General features: G+C 36.7%; 1 protein-coding gene across 2 annotated transcripts in view; it reads right to left on the bottom strand.

The window, feature by feature from the left end:
* The window catches only part of CEP192 (centrosomal protein 192), a 128118-nt gene that overhangs the window by 69841 nt on the left and 37285 nt on the right, over nt 1–20992 (bottom strand). Inside the window, exons 11-16 of one of the 2 annotated variants that reach the window (XM_045527818.1) lie at nt 15164–15524; nt 13922–14065; nt 9939–10003; nt 9029–9223; nt 6772–6898; nt 5978–6108 (exon numbers count right to left, since the gene is read on the bottom strand). In XM_045527818.1, coding sequence (XP_045383774.1) covers nt 5978–6108; nt 6772–6898; nt 9029–9223; nt 9939–10003; nt 13922–14065; nt 15164–15524 — 1023 coding nt within the window. The remainder of the gene's footprint in view (nt 1–5977; nt 6109–6771; nt 6899–9028; nt 9224–9938; nt 10004–13921; nt 14066–15163; nt 15525–20992) is intronic. The other variant, XM_045527817.1, reaches the window with a different exon arrangement.

Below are 20992 nucleotides of genomic sequence, written 5' to 3'. Positions count from 1 at the left end.
AATTATACAGTACAGGTTATTCACAAAATCTGAATGTCATTTGTTTTTTTAAAAATCTTCAGGAATTAAAGAGATGCTAAAACCGAATCAGAGAATAATTTAAAACCAAAAAATTAAGATACTGAGATTGAAAGGCCACTGAGCCATTGTGATTCTAAGTATACTTCTTGGTAATTTCATTCAACTGTTAGAATTATTTGCAAGCAAGACATAAATAGGAACCACGGAACTGAAATGGGTCCAACAGCTAAGAAATATAAAACTATTTAACAAAAAATGCATGTTAAGACTTCTGCCTCCAGTAATAGCAAACTAGGTAATGTAAACCAACCTCCTGCTGAGAGCAGTTAGAACTGGACAGCATATTCAAGAACATCTCTGATAGCAGTGGCTATCCAAAAAAGCAGTGCAACTATATGGGGCCAAAAATCTCAGAGAAGAAAAGTATCCCAGACAGGTAAGCCCAACAGTGGGGGTGCTCTTCCCTAGGGTGATCTGCTGCTTCAAAAAGAGGCTAAGCAAAGCTGTTCTTGAAGGAATAAGAATATAAAAATTGAGGTCAGAATCTGGCAATGACTAGGGTTAGGGGATTAGGAGGGTGGAGTGTGTGTATGAGAAAGAGAGAGAGAGAGAGAGAGAGAGAGCACAGTAAAACATCCATGCCTTAGGATGAGACCACAAAGGGATACACCGTAGGAGTGTAAAGGTAAACCACCATTTGAGTGGCCCTCATAAGGACTGAAACTCAGTTCCAACCAGCTCAATCCCAATTTAAGTGTGCTGCAATTGCTAGGGTTCCTTGCTCAGTCAGAAGCAAACATAAATGCAGTCTGGAAGATATTATCTCCCTTGGCCTCAAATTATTTCAACAATTTTTCTTGTAAACAGCAGGAAAAAACAAAAGATACCTAAGAACACAGTAAAATGGATCAAAACCAAACAAAGAGAAAATAACAGTAAGTCTGACAACCAACTTTTAAAATGAAATTATGCGAAATAATACATTTACCACATTAACTGCCATGTGAGTTGTATTTAACTCACGCTAGTTTTGAGCCCAGGGCCTTACGAAGCATATGTAACTCACATGTCTCTTTACCTTGGGAGCCTTGTGAACTATTTTTCAAGTTGTATATAACTCACACCCAGAAAAAAATAAAAAACAAATTTTTCATTAAATTAGAAAGGATCGTTTTCTTTTTGAAGTTTTTATTCTGTTTATGTAATAAAACACCATGGCCCCAAGGGAAAAAAAATTTTTTTCTAGTGTGGCAGTCAATGTGTTAAAGTGCTAAAAGTTGCTGCTAATCTAGAATTCTATAGCAAGCAAAATACACCTCAAGAATAACAGGGAAATTAAGACATTTTTAGAGAGACAACAGAAAATTTATTATTAGTAGACTCTTACTAAAAAAAAAGAAAGTAAGGCTATTTTTCAAGCAGAAGAAAATTAATCTCTGAAGGTCAAGCATATATACTGGTTGTATGTAATCATCATCATCATCATCATCATCATGTCTTATGTGACCTAAACACAGAAAAAATCAAAATATAAAATAAGAGAAGCTTTAAGCCTAGAGTATAGTAAATTGAGCATTTTATGATCTTTGTAATGTCAAATAAGAGGTTTAAAAAAAACAAAAACAATTTTTATTAAAAATCAGTAAGCGAAGGAGACAGGTTATAATTGCTTGGGTAATCACTAAGATTAAAATAAATAAATACATATATGACTACCAAATTAACACAGGTAGAAATTGAAGTAATATAAAATATTTAGACAATCCCAAACAATGCCAAAAGAAAAACAAAATCTAGATGAAACAAGAAGCAAATAAAGATAGCAGAATTACCTCATATAAGTAATTCTATTAAATGTAATTGGAAAGACAGTGACATGGGTTGAAAAATAAAATCCAACTCTATATCCTTATGAGAGAATCATCTAAAATACAAAGACATAGAAAGATTAAAAGTGAAATAATGGGAAATGATATAACATCCTAACATTAACCAAAGAAAGCTGGTGTTAACTATGTTATTATCAGGCTACACTTAGACAAAAAAGCATTACTAGAGACAGAGGGAGACATCCCCAATGACCTGATTTGCCAGAGAGAGCAATTTTAATTTGTATGTACCTAAAAATACAACCTCAAAATGTTTAAAGCAAATATTGTATTGACAGACCTATAATGAATAACAGACAATTCCACAATCACAGCGGGAGATTTTTAAAACCTACATAACCAAAAGAACAACACAATAATTTTAAGAATGCAGGCAGCTTGAGCATCCTGATTTAAATAAATCTTACCTAAGTGAAACATACAGAGGAGTGTAGCCAACAGTCCCACCACAGACATTTCCTTCAAGTGCACAGAGAACATTTTCAAAAACTGAACAAACGCTGAGCCATGTATCACGTCTCAATAAATTTCAAAGGACTAAAACCAAAAATTCTCTGACTATAATTGGCTTGAAATCAGTATTTTGAAAATTAAACAATTTCCTAAATGTTTAGAAACTAACCAATATGTTTTTTTAAAAACCCATGGACCAAAGGAATTAGAAAATATATTAAACTGAATGATAATACAAATATGACATATCAAAACATAGGGTATAAAAGAAAAAATGCATGGGATGTAACAAAAGCTCTGCTTTCAGGGAAATTTATACCACTAGATGCTTACAGTAGGAAAGCAGACAGGTTGGACAGGTGTAGTGACTCATGCCTGTAATCCCAGCACTTTGGGAGGCTGAGGCAAGAGGATTACTCAAGCCCAGGTGTTAGAGGTTGCAGTGAGCTATGATGACACCACTACACTCTAGCCAGGGTGACAGAGCAAGATTCTGTCTCAAAAAAAGAAAAGAAAAAAGAAAAAGAAAAGCAGAAAGACAGAAAAATCAATGAGCTTAAGCACTTACCTCAAGAAATAAGAAAACAACAAATTAAATCCACAGAAACTAGAAGGAAAGAAATGAAGACCAGAAAATACAAAACAGAAAAACAGGGAATGAAATTGATAAATTAACAATATCTGAGAAATATCTGGTGATACTGACCAAGAAAAAGTGGGTCAAAATAGTCAATTTTAGAAATAACAAGGGAGACACAGCTCACAAAGCTAAGATACTAACCACAAGAGGATACTATGGTCAGCATTACGGTGGTAAATTTTCAAGTTTAGATGAAGATAATCCCTAGAAAACTGCAACTTACTAAAACTGACATAAAAAATTTTAAACGTCAGAATAGTCCTATAAAGAAATTGAGTGTCCAATTAAGAAGCATCAAAAAAAGAACATACCAGGCCAAGATTATGTCACCAATGTATTCTATCAAAATCTAAAGAAAAATATGGGCCAGGCGCAGTGGGTCACACCTGTAATCCCAGCACTTTGGAAGGCCGAGGCAGGAGTATCACTTGAGGCCAGGAGTTCAAGACCAGCCTGAGCAATATAGCAAGACCTCATCTCTACAAAATATTTAAAAACCAGCTGGGCATGGTGACACAAGCCTGTATTTCCAGCTATTTAGGGGCCTGAGAGGCAGGAGGATCACTTGAGCCCAGGAATTTGGGGCTGCAGTGAACTACGATTACGTCACTGCATTCCAGCCTGGGCAACAAAGCCAGACTGTCTTAAAAAAAAGAGAGAGATTAAAAAAAAAATAGTACCACTCTTACAAAAAGTCTTCCAGAAAATAGAAAAAGTAAGACCAGCAAAATCTTGATACCAAAACCAGACAAGGACATTTAAGAAAGGGAATTCATCTCAGTCTTACAAAAATGCAAAATTCTAAATAACTATTATCAAACTAAATCCAATGATATATAAAAACAGCACATTAGGACCCAAATGAGGTTTATTCCAAGTACAAATGAATGGTTTAATATTGAAAAAAAATATTTAATGTAATTCACCATAGCACCAAAAAAGGGAGAAAACTCATATCATTCTTAATAGATCCAGAAAAGCACTTGACAAGATTGAATTCTCTTACAACTTACAAACCAAACCAAAACAAAAAACAAGCAAACAATGATTAGAAGGGAACTTTGTTAATCCAATGATAAATAAAAATTTACAGCATATATAAAATTTAAAGATAAAATACTAGAAAAGGCTTTGCCACTGAGTCAGGAAAACCTAACATCATCACTTCAACACTGTTCTGAGGTCCAGTCAAGGAAGGCAAGACAAAGAAATAAAGGTATAAAAATTAGCAATGAAGAAATAAAACTACTGCTATTCTCAGATGGTACAACTGTGTGTTTAGGAAATCCAGAGTCTACAGAAAATTATTAGAGTTAATAAGTAAATTTGCTGGATACAGGGCAAGTATACTAAAAAAACAAAACCATATTTTTGTTTAGCCAAAACAAACAGAAGATGAATTTAAGAAAGATAATATTAAAATAATGTTTCAGCAACTAGGAAGAACTCTAACAAGACAATGTGAAAAATGTGCACAAAAAGTCATAAAATGCAAAGAGAAATTAAGACAAATAAATGAAAGGATATATGATTTTTATGGATTAGAGGATTCACTATTATAAAGATGTCAGTTTTACTGTTCGATAGATTAAATTAATACCAGTAAGAGTTCAATGGGGTTGTTGGTTGGTTAGTTGGTTGTTGATATGTGGAAGCTGACAATCTGATTTTTAAGTATGTATGATAACATAAAGGGCCAAGAATAGCCAAGATACTTTTTTAAAGAAAAATATAACGGGAGGACTTATGCCATTAGATATCAAGACTTACTATAAAGCTATTATATTCAACAGTGCCATATTGACACAAGATAGATAAACAGACCAAAGAAACACAATAGATAATCTAGAAAAAGACCCAGAATGTTGTGGATATTTGATTTATGACAGTTGACACACTGGAGAAATGGAGAAAGTATAGATATCATTAAAAAGCTGAAAAAGCAAGTCACAGACTAGAAAAGAGGATGTGAAACACTCATAACTGACAAAAGGCTCCAATACAGAATATGTAAAGAATGCCTATAAATCTGTAAGACAAACAATCCATTAGAAAAATGAGCAGGAGACTTGAACACGCACAACATAAAATTGGCTATCCAAATGACCAATAAACATGAAGAAGCACTAAACTTCATTACTAATCAGGGAAATTCAAATTAAAACAAGGAGGCATCACTACATACCTTCCAGAATGATTAATAACACCAAGTGCTGGTGAGGATGCATAGTAACAGGAATTATCACACGCTACTAGAAATCTACATTGGTACAACCACTCTGGAAAACTCTGCTAAAACTACTGAAGTGAAGGTATGCACACTCTATGACCCAGCAATTCCACTCTCAAGTACACATCTCACATGAATGTGTGCACAACACCAACAAGACACAGGTGCTAGGTTGTTCACAGAGCATTATTTTATAATTGCCCAACACTGGAAATATCCCAAATGTTCATCACCAGTTGAATGGATATATATAAGCTGCAGAATATTCATATAACAGAATACTATACAGTAATGAAAATAAGCTTCTATTATGCTCATTTAACAAACAAAAGGTGAAGTAAAAAAAGTCAAAGAATATCTGCTACATGGTTTCTGCTATATAAAGTTCAATAACAGGTGAATTTAATGCAGTGTTAGAAGTCAGGACAGTAATGGCAGGAGTAGTGTTTGGAGGGGGATCAAAAAAATTGTTTCTGAGCTATTGGCAAAGTTCTCTTTCTTAACCTGGGGTATACCCGGTGTACAGGTTGTGATAATTCATTCACTGATTTCATAAACTCTTTTGTATGTGTATTTTATATTGATTAAAAAAAATTTTTTAACTTAAAGGACATTTGTAATAAACTTGAAGCCAGGAGAAAAAAAAACAGTTAAACTGCATATACTTTTCACAAGTGATCTTGTCTTCATCTTATACAAGAACTATAACAAGATAATCTTAGATTTCCCTTATGAAAGGCTTACCTCTGTTTTGCCTTTATCCACAGTTAAGGTCACATCATTTTCACCCACTTGTGTAATACTCTCTGCTGCTTCAACCTGAAGTGTATCTGATCCTTCACTTAGTTGTGGCTGGGACTGTTCATTTAAATCTCCTGCAGGAAATATACAATATTCAACTTATAAATATACATTATCTCGCAGACATAATCTGTGGGATAATGACCAGTAAAAATGATTAACTGCCAAGGAAGAAATCTGTTTACCCCGAATAGTCATCCTCACTGTAACTGTTTAAATGTACAGTCACTCGGACAAAGGACAACAGCAGAGTTAATCTGTCTCAATTCTGAAAAGTCTGAACTCTGAAGAAAGATTGTGAATTTTACTCTCTCCCTTGCAAATATACATATAAATTCATTTAATATTTTTCAGCTGTAAACATTTCACAAGTACACAATAAGTTGAAATCAGAAGTCAGTACTTCTTTACCATAATATTATAGAAAATGAGCTATCATATATATACACAGACCCTTTATCGCAACTCCCCTATTGGAATATAGGCTCTTTAAGAAATGGAACATATCTTGTACAACTTTAGATGATATGTAGCATAAGACACTGTACCAGCAGAAATACCTGCTCAATAATTTTAAGTTGACCAAGAAAGTTTGATTAAAACTATTTATCATAAATATTTATCATATTTAGACTATCAACGTCTAAATCTCAAAATAATCACACAACACCTAAGTTACAGGCTTAAAACAAAAAAAAAAAAATAAGATTCCTTAAAACCTCTCTATGATCCATTACCTGAAAACCGAACATGGTTAAGATGACCCATTTCTCTTTCCAAATTACTTCTTGATACATCAGATTTTCTTATTAAAGCAACAGGTTCTCTCCTCTCTGGTGATCTAATAAAATAACCAAATGATGGCTACAAAATAATTAAGCGTGAATTAGTTCCTTAATTTTCAACTTCTTTGAGTATTCTAGAACCATTTTACCTTATACTGGTAACACAACTGAAAAATGACTTCAACAAAACTTTTCCCACTTAACCTCAAATTACCAGAGATGAACTTTAAAAGTCCAGATAGAACCTTTTATTTCCTTAATGCTAGCTATCTTTTAATCACTAGAACTAATATTGTCAAACAGGTTGCCCTTACTAAGAAATCCAAATTAAAACAACACAGAGATGACTTTATTCCTTCAACAAGTACAGGGTGTCCCAAAAGTCGCCATACACAGGGAAAACGGGAAACTGTAGCTAAATGTACCTTTATTTATAAAATATTCATTATAAAATTCTACAAAATTTTCCTTTGTATGGAGACTTTTGAGACACCCTGTATTATTGAGCACTTCCTATGTATTAGGCACTGCTTAATCATCAGTGACATTGTCTCCTGGAATTATACAGCATGCAGGTATTCTATTTTATAGAATAAATGCATCCCTGAAAATCCATGTCAAGATTAGGTATTTTCCTACTGATTTGCATGAAACCTTCAGAAAGGTTTATGTTCACGGAGCTTGGTAAGGCAGGCAATTCCCACTTATCTTTCTTACATGACAGACCTGACGTGTGAACTCACTGATTGATCTTCACTTTGGAATTTCTTCCCTTGACTCACTTGAATGCAAGTAAAATTTTACAACTAATACTGAAATTAAAATTCCAAATAATAGATCTATTTTCCATAATCCAGCACTTTGTTCATCTGTTTAATAAGGAATTCAGTTACTCTTAGAATTCTTTCATAATCTCAAAAATCCCAATAAATCTAGGCAGAAAAATCCACCTATTTATTAATATTTTCCTTCTTTAATTCACTGCACAAACTGGACAAGAGTACAGTTCAGATTTAAATTTAAGTTCTATAAATCAACTTACTATTTCTAATACTACATCTATTATTTCAAAATTATATTCTAGTGAAATTCAGTTTCAATAAACATTCCTTCCGATAATCCTAATTCCCTATATGGAATTTATCAACAAGTCCTTTAATTCTACCTCCAGAATAAACCTTGAATCCTCACACTTTTTACTGTGTCAGTCTATCATCCTAGTCCCCAGCCTTCATCTCCTCTCTTCCCATTTACTAAGCCTCTGCCCGCTGCTTTTCTTCCTCTGTGATTCACTGACTTTCTCCACCCAGGTGCCTGACAAATGGTGGCATCCTGCTGCACCTGGAGATGGCCGGGGCACCACAACAAAGTTGCCCCCTGCCTCTAAGCACTTCCTCCAAGTTCACGAGATAAAACCCAGCTCCTACAAGGAACCCTCATTATCTGGTTCTTGTAATCTTCCATCATCCCATTCTACCCCCTTGCCCCTGCCCCCCTCTCACATTAGCTCTCTCTGCCTGTTTTCTGTTCCTCCAATATGCCACTCTAGTTCCTACCTCTGGGACCTTCCACAGACAGTCTCTCTTTCCTGGGAACATTCACTCTCCAGATCTTTGGGCACTGCCTCCTTTTCACCACTTGGGTCCAATTCAATCTCATCTCCTCAGATGCCACCCTGACCAGCTAGCACTTTACACTATCTGAATTGTTTGTATTTTTAAATTTTTACATGTATTATATTTTAGTCAATGAAAAGACTCCTATATTTCAAACATCATTTCAGACATCTTCTTAGAAAAATAGGTTAAAAATAATCAATTTTAGAATTCTTCCCACCAATAAATGATACAATAGCAATGAACAAGTATTAAATATTTACTATATGTTGGGCTTGGTTGGTGCTAAATGCTTTATACGCACCATCACATTTAAATCTTACAAAACCCTATGAAACAGCAGGCTATTTTAGAAATGGGGAAATTAAGGCACAGAGGAGTTAAATAAATTGCTCAACATCATAGAACTAGTTAAAAGGTAGAGGTAGAACTAGAGTCAGAGTCTGATTATAAAACCTAAGCTTTATACCACTATTCTATCACATCTCTATTCTGTCTCTGCTTTAAAGTTATTATGCTTGAGCTATGCCATCATGACATTTAAAATATAAAATCTGGTGACTTTAACCACTTCTAGCACATTTCATACTTACTCTTTTTACATTGTTACCACCACCAAGGCAACCAAGAGCTTCAGATCTTTGAGCAAAGAACTCTCCTAAAGACAGACGTAAATAACTGGCATCGTCTTTGTCCAAATCTGATGTGCTAAGATTATAATTAACTGAAGCTCCCCAGGATGTATCCCCTAGTGTAATCGAAGTGTTCTGAGCATCTACATTTTCTTCCTAGGAAGAAAGTTATTGTTTCATTTTTTTCTCCCAGCAAGCTGCCCTTTCTATTCTTCTAATATGAAAAACTAAAAAAATTTAAGAAAATTTCCAAAGTAATTTTTTATAAACCAGACAAAAAAATTTGGACAAATTAAGTGCAAGTCACTACTATAGCTAATGAAGTCCAAAAGAATAGAACTTTATTTTTGAATAATTGAGATATAATATGCATTATCTTAATATAGTCATAAATAAGAATCTTTAGAAAGGGATATATCTTCACAAAGAACAAACAGGATTACTTCATTTTAAAATATATTTTATCAGGTGATAGGTACACTAAGAGCACAGACTTCACCACTATAAAATATATGTGTGTAAAAGAATTCAAATTGTACCCCCTAACTCTATTAAAATTTTTAAAAAAGGAAAAAGAAAAAAATAAAATTGGAGGAAAGAAAAAAAAATAGGCTTTGAAAACTATGGAAACATCCATTAAGGATATTAAAGCAATTTTAAATGAATTAAAGATATACAGCAGTATGTCAGTATTCTTCAATTAATAATTTAGAGAATGAAGGAAAAAGCAGAAATTTTGTAAGAATGGGAAAAATAAGAAATAATTCTATATCAACTACATACTTATTCACAAAGAAATGAACATTTTTGCCTATACTGAAATTAATACAAGAAAAATTTTTAACTTTGGGTAAAGGAAATAATTACAAACCTGTATAAACTGATGCTCTTTATTAAATTCTTCTTCATCTTGTGCTATCAAATCAAATGCTTCAGCTTAAAAAAAGAATAGGTTTATATAATTAATTATGCTAATGCCTATTTAAACACTAGCACACAAATACAGCTTAGCTAATTAGGAAAATGAAAACCTAAGGAAATAACATTTTCGCAAGTATGTGAAAGCTTCCACTCACATGACTGATACATCCGTATTATACGCTTAAGTCTGTGGTTGTCAAACTTCTACTAATGAACACCTTACTGTGATTGATTTTATCACTTAATAACTTCCCTAAAATTTACTTTAAGGGCTTTATAACATAAGCTTTTTATTTTTAGAAGATTCCAATTAATTTTAGCTTTGAAGAGTTTTGCATTCCTGGGTTTAGGTACTCGCCCATGAATACCCGTGGAATTTCATCTGGAGCCATCAGACTGACAAGCCTCGATACAAGCTCACCATGCAGGTGGTCTGCTAGGGTGCCCAAGCACCCATTTGCCCAGGATTATCCCAGTCTTAGAAAGTCTCATGTCCCATGTCCCAAGAAACCCTAGTCTGAGCACACAGGGACTGGTGGTCACCTAATGTCTGCCCTCGGAGCTCCTGCTGAGCACCTCAGCTCTCCCTGGACAGAGGAATGTCAGCTGTTCCCACCTATCAACCTCTCCACCAAAGGCCACACATTAAAATACCTCACAGGCAAGGGGTAAATGGGCAAAGAGGGCCAGGGCCAGCATAACACACCAGAAGTGGTGAGATACTAGCAAACTGGGAGGCATGAAACCCGTGAGGCATTAGGATTGCAAGAATTTAACATGTTTGCTTAATCAGAAAAGTCTGCAGGCTGGACTTCAGATTGCCTGCCTGTGGTCCACTCTAGGCCCCTGCTTTATATTGCAGGGATGGAGCAGAAAGGGGAAGAGTGAATGGCAATCTGGAAGTGACAGTCCACTCATGGCGCAAACAAGAGAGAAGGTCCCTACTCTCCTGTGTCCATCAGGGCCTAATCAGACCCACTCTGCCCTTTTGGGACCACAGTCCCACATTAACAACCTAAGATATAGAAAAAATTAGCTGGTGTGGTGGTGTGTGCCTATAGTCCCAGCAATTCGGGAGGCTGAGGTGGGAGGGTTGACTGAGGTCAGGAGTTCGAGACCAGCCTGAGCAAGAGCAAGATCCCATCTCTATTAAAAATAGAAAAACTAGCCAGGCATCATGGCACAAGCCTGTAGTCCAGCCACTCAGGAGGCTGAGGCAGGAGGATGGCTTGAGCCCAGGAGTTTGAGGTTGCTGTGAGCTAGGCTGATGCCACAGCACTCTAGCCTGGGTAACAGGGCAAGACTCTGTTTCAAAAAACAAAAACAAAAAACAACCTAAGAAACAAAATGAGAATGGACACAGGATAATATTTCCAGTCAGGAAGAGTAGAGCACCAAAGACAGCTCAGGATTCTTACCTGTCAAAACAATGCTAACTCTCTACCTTGTGAAGCGATCATTTCTTATGTACACACACTCTTAACCTACAGCCGTGGTCCCCAACCTTTCTGGCACTAGGGACCAGTTTCACGGAAGACAGTGTTTCCATGGAAAGTAGGGGAGGAGGTGGAGCTCAGGCAGTGATGCAAGCAATGGAGAGTGGCTATAAATACAGATGAAACTTTGCTCACTTTCCCCTCTGCTCACCTTGTGCTGTGAGGCCCAGTTACTAAGTTTCATGGAAGACAATTTTTCCACAGACAGTGGAGGGGTGGGGATCCTGGGCATTGGAGACCACAAATCTACAGCATAGATCCTATTAATGAGCACTGGGAGAACTGTGAAGTCCTCAAAACTACATGCAAAAATACACATTCCATATAAATATGTTTCTATGAAGAGCCTCTGCAGGATTTATGACTCAAGGTACGTTAAAAGCCACTGCCCTAAAATGTGAAAGTACCAACCAACCAAATCTGACAGCCAAGAGAGGGGAAGTTGGAAACTGGGCCCATAAGAGCGCAAACCAGAAGAAACTTAATTTACTTTGATGCGTTAAATACCACACGGTTTTTAAATCATTGGGTAGAGAGCTCAAAATATTAATATGTCTTTTTGGTGAATATATACAGCCTATCTGCTGGGTTTTATATACTCAGGTGTAGAATTACTAGGTCATAAAGTATGAAGTTCATAAAGTTCACCTTTACAAGATACTGCCAAACAGGTTTCCCAAATGGTTGTACCAATTTACACTCCCACCAGCAACACGAGAATTCCATGACCTTCAACTACTTAAGTGACAAAGTCAAAATCCAATGTTCAGTCTGTACCTTCACTGTCCTTTTAAAATCAAGGTATCATCGATCAAGTCCTAATGGTAACTTACCTTCAAATTTCTGACCTGTATTTCCAACTATTGAAAATGTAGTTGTGGTTACCTCCACTACAAAGCACAATCACCCAAAAAAATCAGCAATTTCTTCTGATTTCCTCTACTTCAGTGAACATTATTGCCACTTTCCCAGTAACTCAGAGGGCAAGCCTCACTCTTTTCTTGTTTCTCTACTGCCCTCTGAAATCCAGCCACCAAATCCTAACCATTCCACTTCTATGTCTTTCATTAGCTACTTTCTTTTCATTTGCACTGTGACACCTAGATTTCTACAATATCCTAAAAACTCTCCCAATTCAAGTGACCACCACTGTCAGGAGAAGACTCACAAAGCAAGTTGGAGCGGCAACCACCCCACTGCTTACCAAACAAGCCCCAGCTCTTTGGCATGGTAATCCAAACTCCATCCACTCACTCCCTGGCCCTACTTACCTCAGCTTCATCTCTTAGTCTCAGAGTGCTTGCTTCCCCTTCATCTTGCCATAAATGCTATTAGCCACATTGGACCATTCACCTTCTCAAACAGGCCCACACTTCACCAGCTCATTCTTTTTCAGTTGGGTGTTCCTTCCATTTGAAATTTCTTATGCCCCCAAAAGATTACTTACCTGTTGAACCTCTACCTCAAAAGTGACCTGTGTGAAATCCTTTTGCTACCCACTTATGTAAAAGTTATTTACCCTTTAAACTCCAAAAGCTTTTGGTTTGTGTCTCTTTATCATGCTGATCACTGGGTTTTGTATTCTTGTCTTACCCTCTTAGCTGGTAGTTTCTTAAGGGTTGGAATCATGCCTTATTTATCTCTGAACTTCCACATCATCAGCATTTAGGAGATTTGTACAGCAGTAGCGAGAATCACTTCTTCCCCGGCACTATCTGAGTCTGTTAAAAATAAGACTGGGCTTGACAGGCCAGTGAGCACCTTTCCTCATTCTCATTACAGAGGTGCTCAGGCACTAAGGGTTGCAGGACAGCAACATCTTAACAGGCTAAGGCTCAAAATGCCCTGACCTAGCATTCTGTAGACCTAAACCAGCTCATGTCTTCACACTGTCAGAGGTTACGCTAATCAACAAACCTAACTGCTTCTTTTAATCCTCTTATCCCTTAGGATTTGTTTATGTTTTCTGTCACTCTTCTATCATTTCCACCACATTTCTTAGCTCTTACTCCAAAATGCATTGGCTTTTCTTTTCTTTTTTTTTTTTTTTGGCAGCGGCGGGGTAGGGGGGGAGGACTGGCTTTCATAATTGCTTATTTATCAGAACATTTCTTTTGCTCAGGACAGAATTTTTAAAGTGACCAAGCAAAGCCTAAAGTCCCTTTCAGCCCTACAATACTATGGGTTCTAAACAGAAGTAACAGAGTGCTAGTCTGACTCATTGTCTTTGCTTAAGGAATTGGCTCAGCTCATTTTGCAATGATTAAAACTGACTAACTCAAGCCTTGGTTCCTATGAAAACAAGTGAAAAAATTCTAGAAAACAATGATATGCCAGAAGAGGTCTGATGTGGCTGAACAATATAAATGGGTAATCTCAGAAACGACATGAGAAACAATGAAAATGGTACAATAAATTTGGTTATCCATATACTTACAACCAGATCTGAAGTCTTCATTCACCTCATCAATTAAAGACATATTTAAATCTTGTTCATTATTAAAAGATGTATAGTAGGCAAGGTCAGTGACCCATCTGCCCTCTTCATTTTGATAGACCACACTCTGTGGGAGATCTGTTTCTAAAATATAAAATTCCAAAAATATCCAATGACACATATAGCAACCAAAATGATAAAACATTCTCAATGGCCGGGCGAGGTGGCTCACGCCTGTAATCCTAGCACTCTGGGAGGCCGAGGCGGGTGGATCGCTCAAGGTCGGGAGTTCGAGACCAGCCTGAGCAAGAGTGAGACCCCATCTCTACTAAAAATAGAAAGAAATTATCTGGCCAACTAAAATATATATAGAAAAAAAATTAGCCGGGAATGGTGGTGCATGCCTGTAGTCCCAGCTACTTGGGAGGCTGAGGCAGTAGGATCGCTTAAGCCCAGGAGTTTGACGTTGCTGTGAGCTAGGCTGATGCCACGGCACTCACTCTAGCCAGGGCAACAAAGCGACACTCTGTCTCAAAAAAAAAAAAAAACATTCTCAAATAATTTTTTATTTAGACAACTGCCTTAGTTATCAACAGTACTGGCCAGACACAGTGGCTCACACCTGTAATCCTAACACTCTGGGAGGTGGGAGGATTGCCTGAGGTCAGGAGTTCATGAACAGCCTGAGCAAGAGAGATATCGTCTCTACAAAAAACAAAAATTAGCTGGGCATGGTGGCATACACCTGTAGTCCCAGCTACTCAGGAGGCTGAGGCTGGAGGGTCCCCTTGACCCCACGAGTTTGAAGTTGCAGTGAGCTATGATGACAACACTGCACTCTAGCCTGGGTGACCGAGAGAGACTCTGTCTCAAATAAAAAAAACAAAACAACAACAAAAAACCATTACGGAAGTCTGCTCAAAAATAGTTAGAAAAACAAAAATGCATTTCCCCAAAAGAAAAGTATCTCTCTGATCGTGGATAAGCCAGCATTACTTACAATAGTCTATAATGGAGAATGAGGGATAGAGGAAAAGAATGCTAGGATTTAGGAAGGTACATTTTCCACTAGATCTCTGATTTAAAATGCTATTTCTGAGCAATCCTCCCTGTACTAGATTAAAAATTTTTTTAACCTATAAAATACTTAAATATTTTTATGAAAGATTGGCAAATTCCACATGGAAATATATCCTACTCAAAATGTACAAATATTTTATTCTTTTAAAAAAGAGCACTTACTGTCTTTACTCTTCTCAATGGAATCATGACATTCACATGTTCGCCTTTCACAAGTTGGTGACCAGCGAATATCACTGGAATTAATCTCTTTGTCATAAATAGGCTTCAAAGATGCTATGTCCACATTTTTTTGAACGGACACTGTAGGAGTCTCAGTGTGTAAACATCCATTCTCATGCAAAACTGTTTCTGAATCTGATGCTAAATGCTTACTTTGATGAGGAGACTCTGCCCCTTGTTTTATGGGGTCAGTTAGGTCAAAACCACCTTTATTGACATTCGTGTCATGAAAATGAACAGGGCTAAGTTTCCCATTGGTGGTGCTGAGAATCTTTACAAAAACACCTTCTCTTGCACTTTCCTTTAAAAAAAGAAAAGAAAAATCAGTAACAAAGCAACAGTAAGTTTTGTTTTTCATAATTCATTCTAAAATTTATAAGAAAAAATTACATAGTTGATATAAAATTGTTTATCATAAGAAAGAACAGAATATACAGCATTCACTGTATTTTAGATTGTATATGAACCAATGATAAGCAATTTACCAAAACCAAGCTTTATGATGTGGTCATGGGAGACACATACATCAACAGATGAAGATACCAAAGTGGATCCTATATGTCCATTATATTACAGGGTGACAGTAATGTCAATTTAACTTTAATAATTACCAGTAAAAGTCTCTACAAGGGTGGTAAGCCCATTAGTGTGACCAGCCTCTTAAAATTAATATGGGTAACAACCCTTAAAAACACAGATATTATCTTTTAATAAGAGTAAAATAGCAGACACTATAAACACCCCTGAAGAGTCCAGTTACAACTGCATCAGTCTTGGCAAATTAAGCCAGTGTCTCAAAACTATGTTCTCCAACACACTTTTCTTCCCAAAACAACAACTGCTGAAAAGGGCTCCAGCGCCTGCAATACTGTTTTCAGGCATCGCTACCACCATGATCTCAGGTGCCAATAAAACCTATTAACAGCAGTCTTTTCTGTTATAATAAGATGAGCAATAAGAAAAACAGCCTGACAGGCAAAGATTTTTAAAGTTAAAATATTAAAAGGTGGTAATTCTAATTAATGGAAAAGATGCTAACTTTCTAAAAAAACATAGGTTCAAATCTTAGTGCCATCATTTATTAACTGGGTGATTTGCTAACATTATTATATAAAAATAAACTTACATCTCTACATTATATCCAAATAAATTCCAGATTTAGATGTAAAAGTACTATGAAAAATCACAGATGATAGTTTTATAATCTTCAATGGATAACACCTTCTAAATATAACATTCTATTATCTTGAATTGTGTCCTCCCTCAAAAAAAGATGTGTCCAAGTCCTAACCCCATTTCCTATAAATTGTGATTTTATCCTGAAACAAAGTTTTTGCAGACATAATTAACTAAAGGATCTTGAGATGAGATCTTCCTGGAATTAGGGAAGATCTAAACACAATGACCCGTGTCCTTATAATAGGAAAGAGAAGAAAATTTCAGACACAGAGACACAGAGGACAAAGGTGAGTGAACACTGAGGCAGAGACTGGAGTGATGCTGCTACAAGCCAAGGAGTGCCAGGAGCCACCAGGAGCTGGGAGAAGCCAGGAAGGATTCTCCCCTAGAGCCTCTGGAGGGAGCAATGCCCTGCCAACACCTTGATTTCAGACTTCTGGCCTCCAGAACTGTGAGAGAATAAATTTATGTTGTTTTAAGCCAGTAAGATTGTGGTAATTTGTCTGGCAACCCTAGGAAACTAATACAAACATCAAAGCCTAAAACACAGAAAGATCAACATATTTCCATAACATAGAAAGTTTATAAAATCATAGTTAAACATTAATACTCCAATAGAAAAAGACAAAGATGACAAAGAAATGTCATTTAAAAGTAGATAACTACTTTTCATATATAACAAAGATTAGCAAAGATTAAAAAGAACCAGGATGTGGAAAACTAGCATTCTCAACCATAAAGTAACTTAAAACAATCTTGAATAAAGAAGGTAGTTACGATTTCTAGCTTCCAGTTTCTCATGTGAAGAGCTGGGAAGTCGGCCGGGCGCGGTGGCTCACGCCTGTAATCCTAGCACTCTGGGAGGCCGAGGCGGGTGGATTGCTTGAGGTCAGGAGTTTGAGACCAGCCTGAGCAAGAGCAAGACCCCGTCTCTACTAAAAATAGAAAGAAATTATATGGCCAACTAAAAATCTATATAGAAAAAATTAGCCGGGCATGGTGGCGCATGCCTGTAGTCCCAGCTACCCGGGAGGCTGAGGCAGTAGGATCGCTTAAGCCAAGGAGTCTGCTGTGAGCTAGGCTGACGCCACGGCACTCATTCTAGCCTGGGCAACAAAGCGAGACTCTGTCTCAAAAAAAAAAAAAAAGAGCTGGAAAGTCACCACTACATCCTGACAAGTAAAAAGATGAACAAACTGACAAACCAACAATTCTTCTTAGATCTGAAGGTCACAGGATAAACTTCTGCCTCCAAAACTGGAGAGACAGGTGGATACAGAGAATCCCAACATACCAGAGCATAAACTCCAAGCAGAAACCTCTGTAGTAACCAGTGCCAGAGCAGGAAAACTTGAACTGTAATTGGTGAATTGCTGTAGCTCAGTGTGGAAAACAAAGGAGGCCCCAGCCATAGGTGGGTCCCCATGCTTTTGAGAGTTTTACCTCCAGGAGCTTGATCATTCTCACAGCAAATACTGGAGAAAAATCCCCATGGGCATCCAGCAGAGGGAAAGGAAAAGGAGCTCTTTTGAAATAGGCTTCAGAACCCTTTATTGTTCTTCACAAGAGCTGCCCTCAGGATAACTAACCAGAGCCTAACCTACAGGGGTTCTATTAGAGCCTAACTAACCTGGGGGAGGGGAATATCCAACTGCAGTTTCTTCTAGCCATCTTGTCCAACCTAAGGGGGAGGAGAAAACTGAGAAACACTTGGGAAGTTCAGTCCAAAGGCAGAGAACCACTAAAAGACTGAGATTGAATCACAGATTTAGGGAATGCTTCCCCTCTCCCCACACCCTACCACCACATTACTAAAGGCCTATTTATAGTAGGTTGTTTGTACTTGGTACATCATGTCCAGCTATCAAGAAAAAATTACAAGGCATAATTAGAAGACACAAAACATAGTTTGAAGAGAAAGAGCAAGCATCAGAACCAGACATGGCAGAGATGTTAGAATTATCATACCAGAAATTTAAAGTAACAGTGATTAGTATGCTAAGGGCTCTAATGGATAAAGTAGACGTGCATGCAAGAGCAGACAGATGGGCAATGTAAGCACAGAGATGGAACTTCTAAGAAAGAACAAAAAAATTCTAGAAATCAAAAACTCTGTAACACATGAAGAATGCCTTTGATGGGCTCATTAGTAGACTGGACACAGCACAGGAAAGATAACTCTGAACTTGAGGATATGTCAGTGAAAACTTCCAACACTGAAAGCAAAGAGAACAAAGAAGGAAGAAAACAAAGTGCCAAAGAATTACAGGACAACTATAAAAGGTGTAATATAATGCATAATGGGACTATCAGAAGAAGAGAGAGAGGAAAAGAAGAAATATTTGCAACAATAATGAGTGAGGATTTCCCTAAATTAATGCCAGATACCAAAGCACATATCCAGGAAGCTCAGAGAACACCAAGCAGGATAAAGGACAAAAAAACCCTACACCTAAGCATATCATTTTCAAACTACAGAAAATCAAAGATAAAGCAAATATTCTAAAAGAAACTGGGGGAGGGGTGAATCACTTTACTTATAAAGGAACAAAAATAAGAATGACATCTGATGTTTCCTCAGAACCCATACAAGTAAAAAGGCAGTGGAGTGAAATATTTAAAGAGTTGAGAGAAAAAACACCAACCTAGAATTCTCTATCCTGAGAAATTATCCTTAAAAGGGTAAGGGAAATATTTTCTCAGAAAAACAAAATAGAGGGTATTTGTTGTCAGTTGACCTATCTTGCAGGCAATGTTTTCAAAAAGTTCTTTTGAGAGAAGAGAAATAATATAGGTCAGAAACTTGCATCTATAAGAGAAAGGAAGAACATCAAAGACAGAATGACTGAAGGTAAAATAAAATCTTATTTTTCTTACATAATTGACCTAATGGATAACAATTTCTTCAAAATAATAATAGCAATTATATATGTTTATGTATATATGTATTTATATATATGTGTGTACATACATGCACTTATGTAAACTTATAGCTAAGTGAAATGAATGACAGCAATGACAAATGAACGACAAGGGGGCAGGCAGAAGGAATTAGGAATGTTTTGTTATAAGGTACTCAAACTCTGAATCAATATAGTGTTATTTGAAAGAGGGCATGGATTAGTTGCAAATGTATACTGCAAACTCTAGAACCACTAGTATCACTTTAAAAAGTTTAAAATATAAAGAATTAAACCTGATATGCTAAGAAAGGAGAGAAAATGGAAGCATATAAAATTTTGAATTAAAAGCACAAATGGCAAAGAACACAAAACTAGGAACAAAAAATAAGGACAACAAATAGAAAACAGTAATAAATACGATAGCTATTAATCCAATTATATCAATAATCACTTTCAATGTCAATGGTCTAAGTACACCAACTAAAAGAGAGATTTTCAGAGAATCAAAAAATAGGCCCAACTATGTGTTCTCTACAAGAAACCTAGTTTACATGTAAAGACACATATAAGTTAAAAGTAAATGGATGGCCGGGTGTGGTGGGTCACGCCTGTAATCCCAGCATCTGAGAGGCCGAGGCGGGAGGATCGCTCAAGCTCAGGAGTTCGAGACCAGCCTGAGCAAGAGTGAGACCCCGTCTCTACTAAAAATAGAAAGAAATTATATGGACAACTAAAAATCTATATAGAAAAAATTAGCCGGGCATGGTGGTGCATGCCTGTAGTCCCAGCTACTTGGGAGGCTGAGGCAGGAGGATCACTTGAGCCCAGGAGTTTGAGGTTGCTGTGAGCTACGCTGATGCCACGGCACTCTAGCCCGGGCAACAGAGTGAGACTCTGTCTAAGAAAAGAAAAAAAAAGTAAATGGATGGAGAAAGATACCCATGAAAACACTAATCGAAAGAAAGCAGGAGTAGCTATACTAATTTCAGACAGAGTAGACTTCAAAGCAAGGAAAGTTATCAGGGATAAAGAAGGGCATTACGTACGGATAAAGGGGTCAGTTCTCTAAGAAGACAACAATCCTTAAAGTGCATGAACCCTACAAAAGAGAGTGTTATTAATAAAATACAATTATCGAAAATTGGCATACTTGCACTTCAATCAGCTTTTGCCATATGTATTTTGCAGGGAGAAATATATGAATCTACTATCATAGTTGGAAGCTTCAACACCCTCTATTAGAAATAGAAATCTAGCAATAACGTCACAGTTGAACTGAACAACACCATCAACTATATATAATGAACATCTATAGAATACTTCATCCCAAAACAACAGCATACACGTTCTTCTTAAGCTCACATGGAACAATTCACCAAGACAGAAGACATTCTGGGCCATAAGACACACCTTAACAAATTTAGAAGAACAGTAATCATACAAGTCTGCTCTCAGACCATAATGGAATTAAACTAAAAATCAATAACAAAAAGATAACTAGAAAAATCCCAAAATAAGAAGAAATCAATCACTTCTACATAACACATGGATCAAAGATGAAATCTAAGGAGAAAATAAAATATGTTTTTGAAATAACTGAAAATGAAACCACAACTTACCAAAAGTTGTAGGATGCAGCTAAAGCAGGGATTAGAGAGAAATTTATAACACTGAATGCAAACACAGT

The sequence above is a fragment of the Lemur catta genome, chromosome 16 (assembly GCF_020740605.2).
Source record: "Lemur catta isolate mLemCat1 chromosome 16, mLemCat1.pri, whole genome shotgun sequence".
NCBI classification, from domain to species: domain Eukaryota; kingdom Metazoa; phylum Chordata; class Mammalia; order Primates; family Lemuridae; genus Lemur; species Lemur catta.
This window is presented reverse-complemented; position numbering and strand designations above follow the sequence as displayed.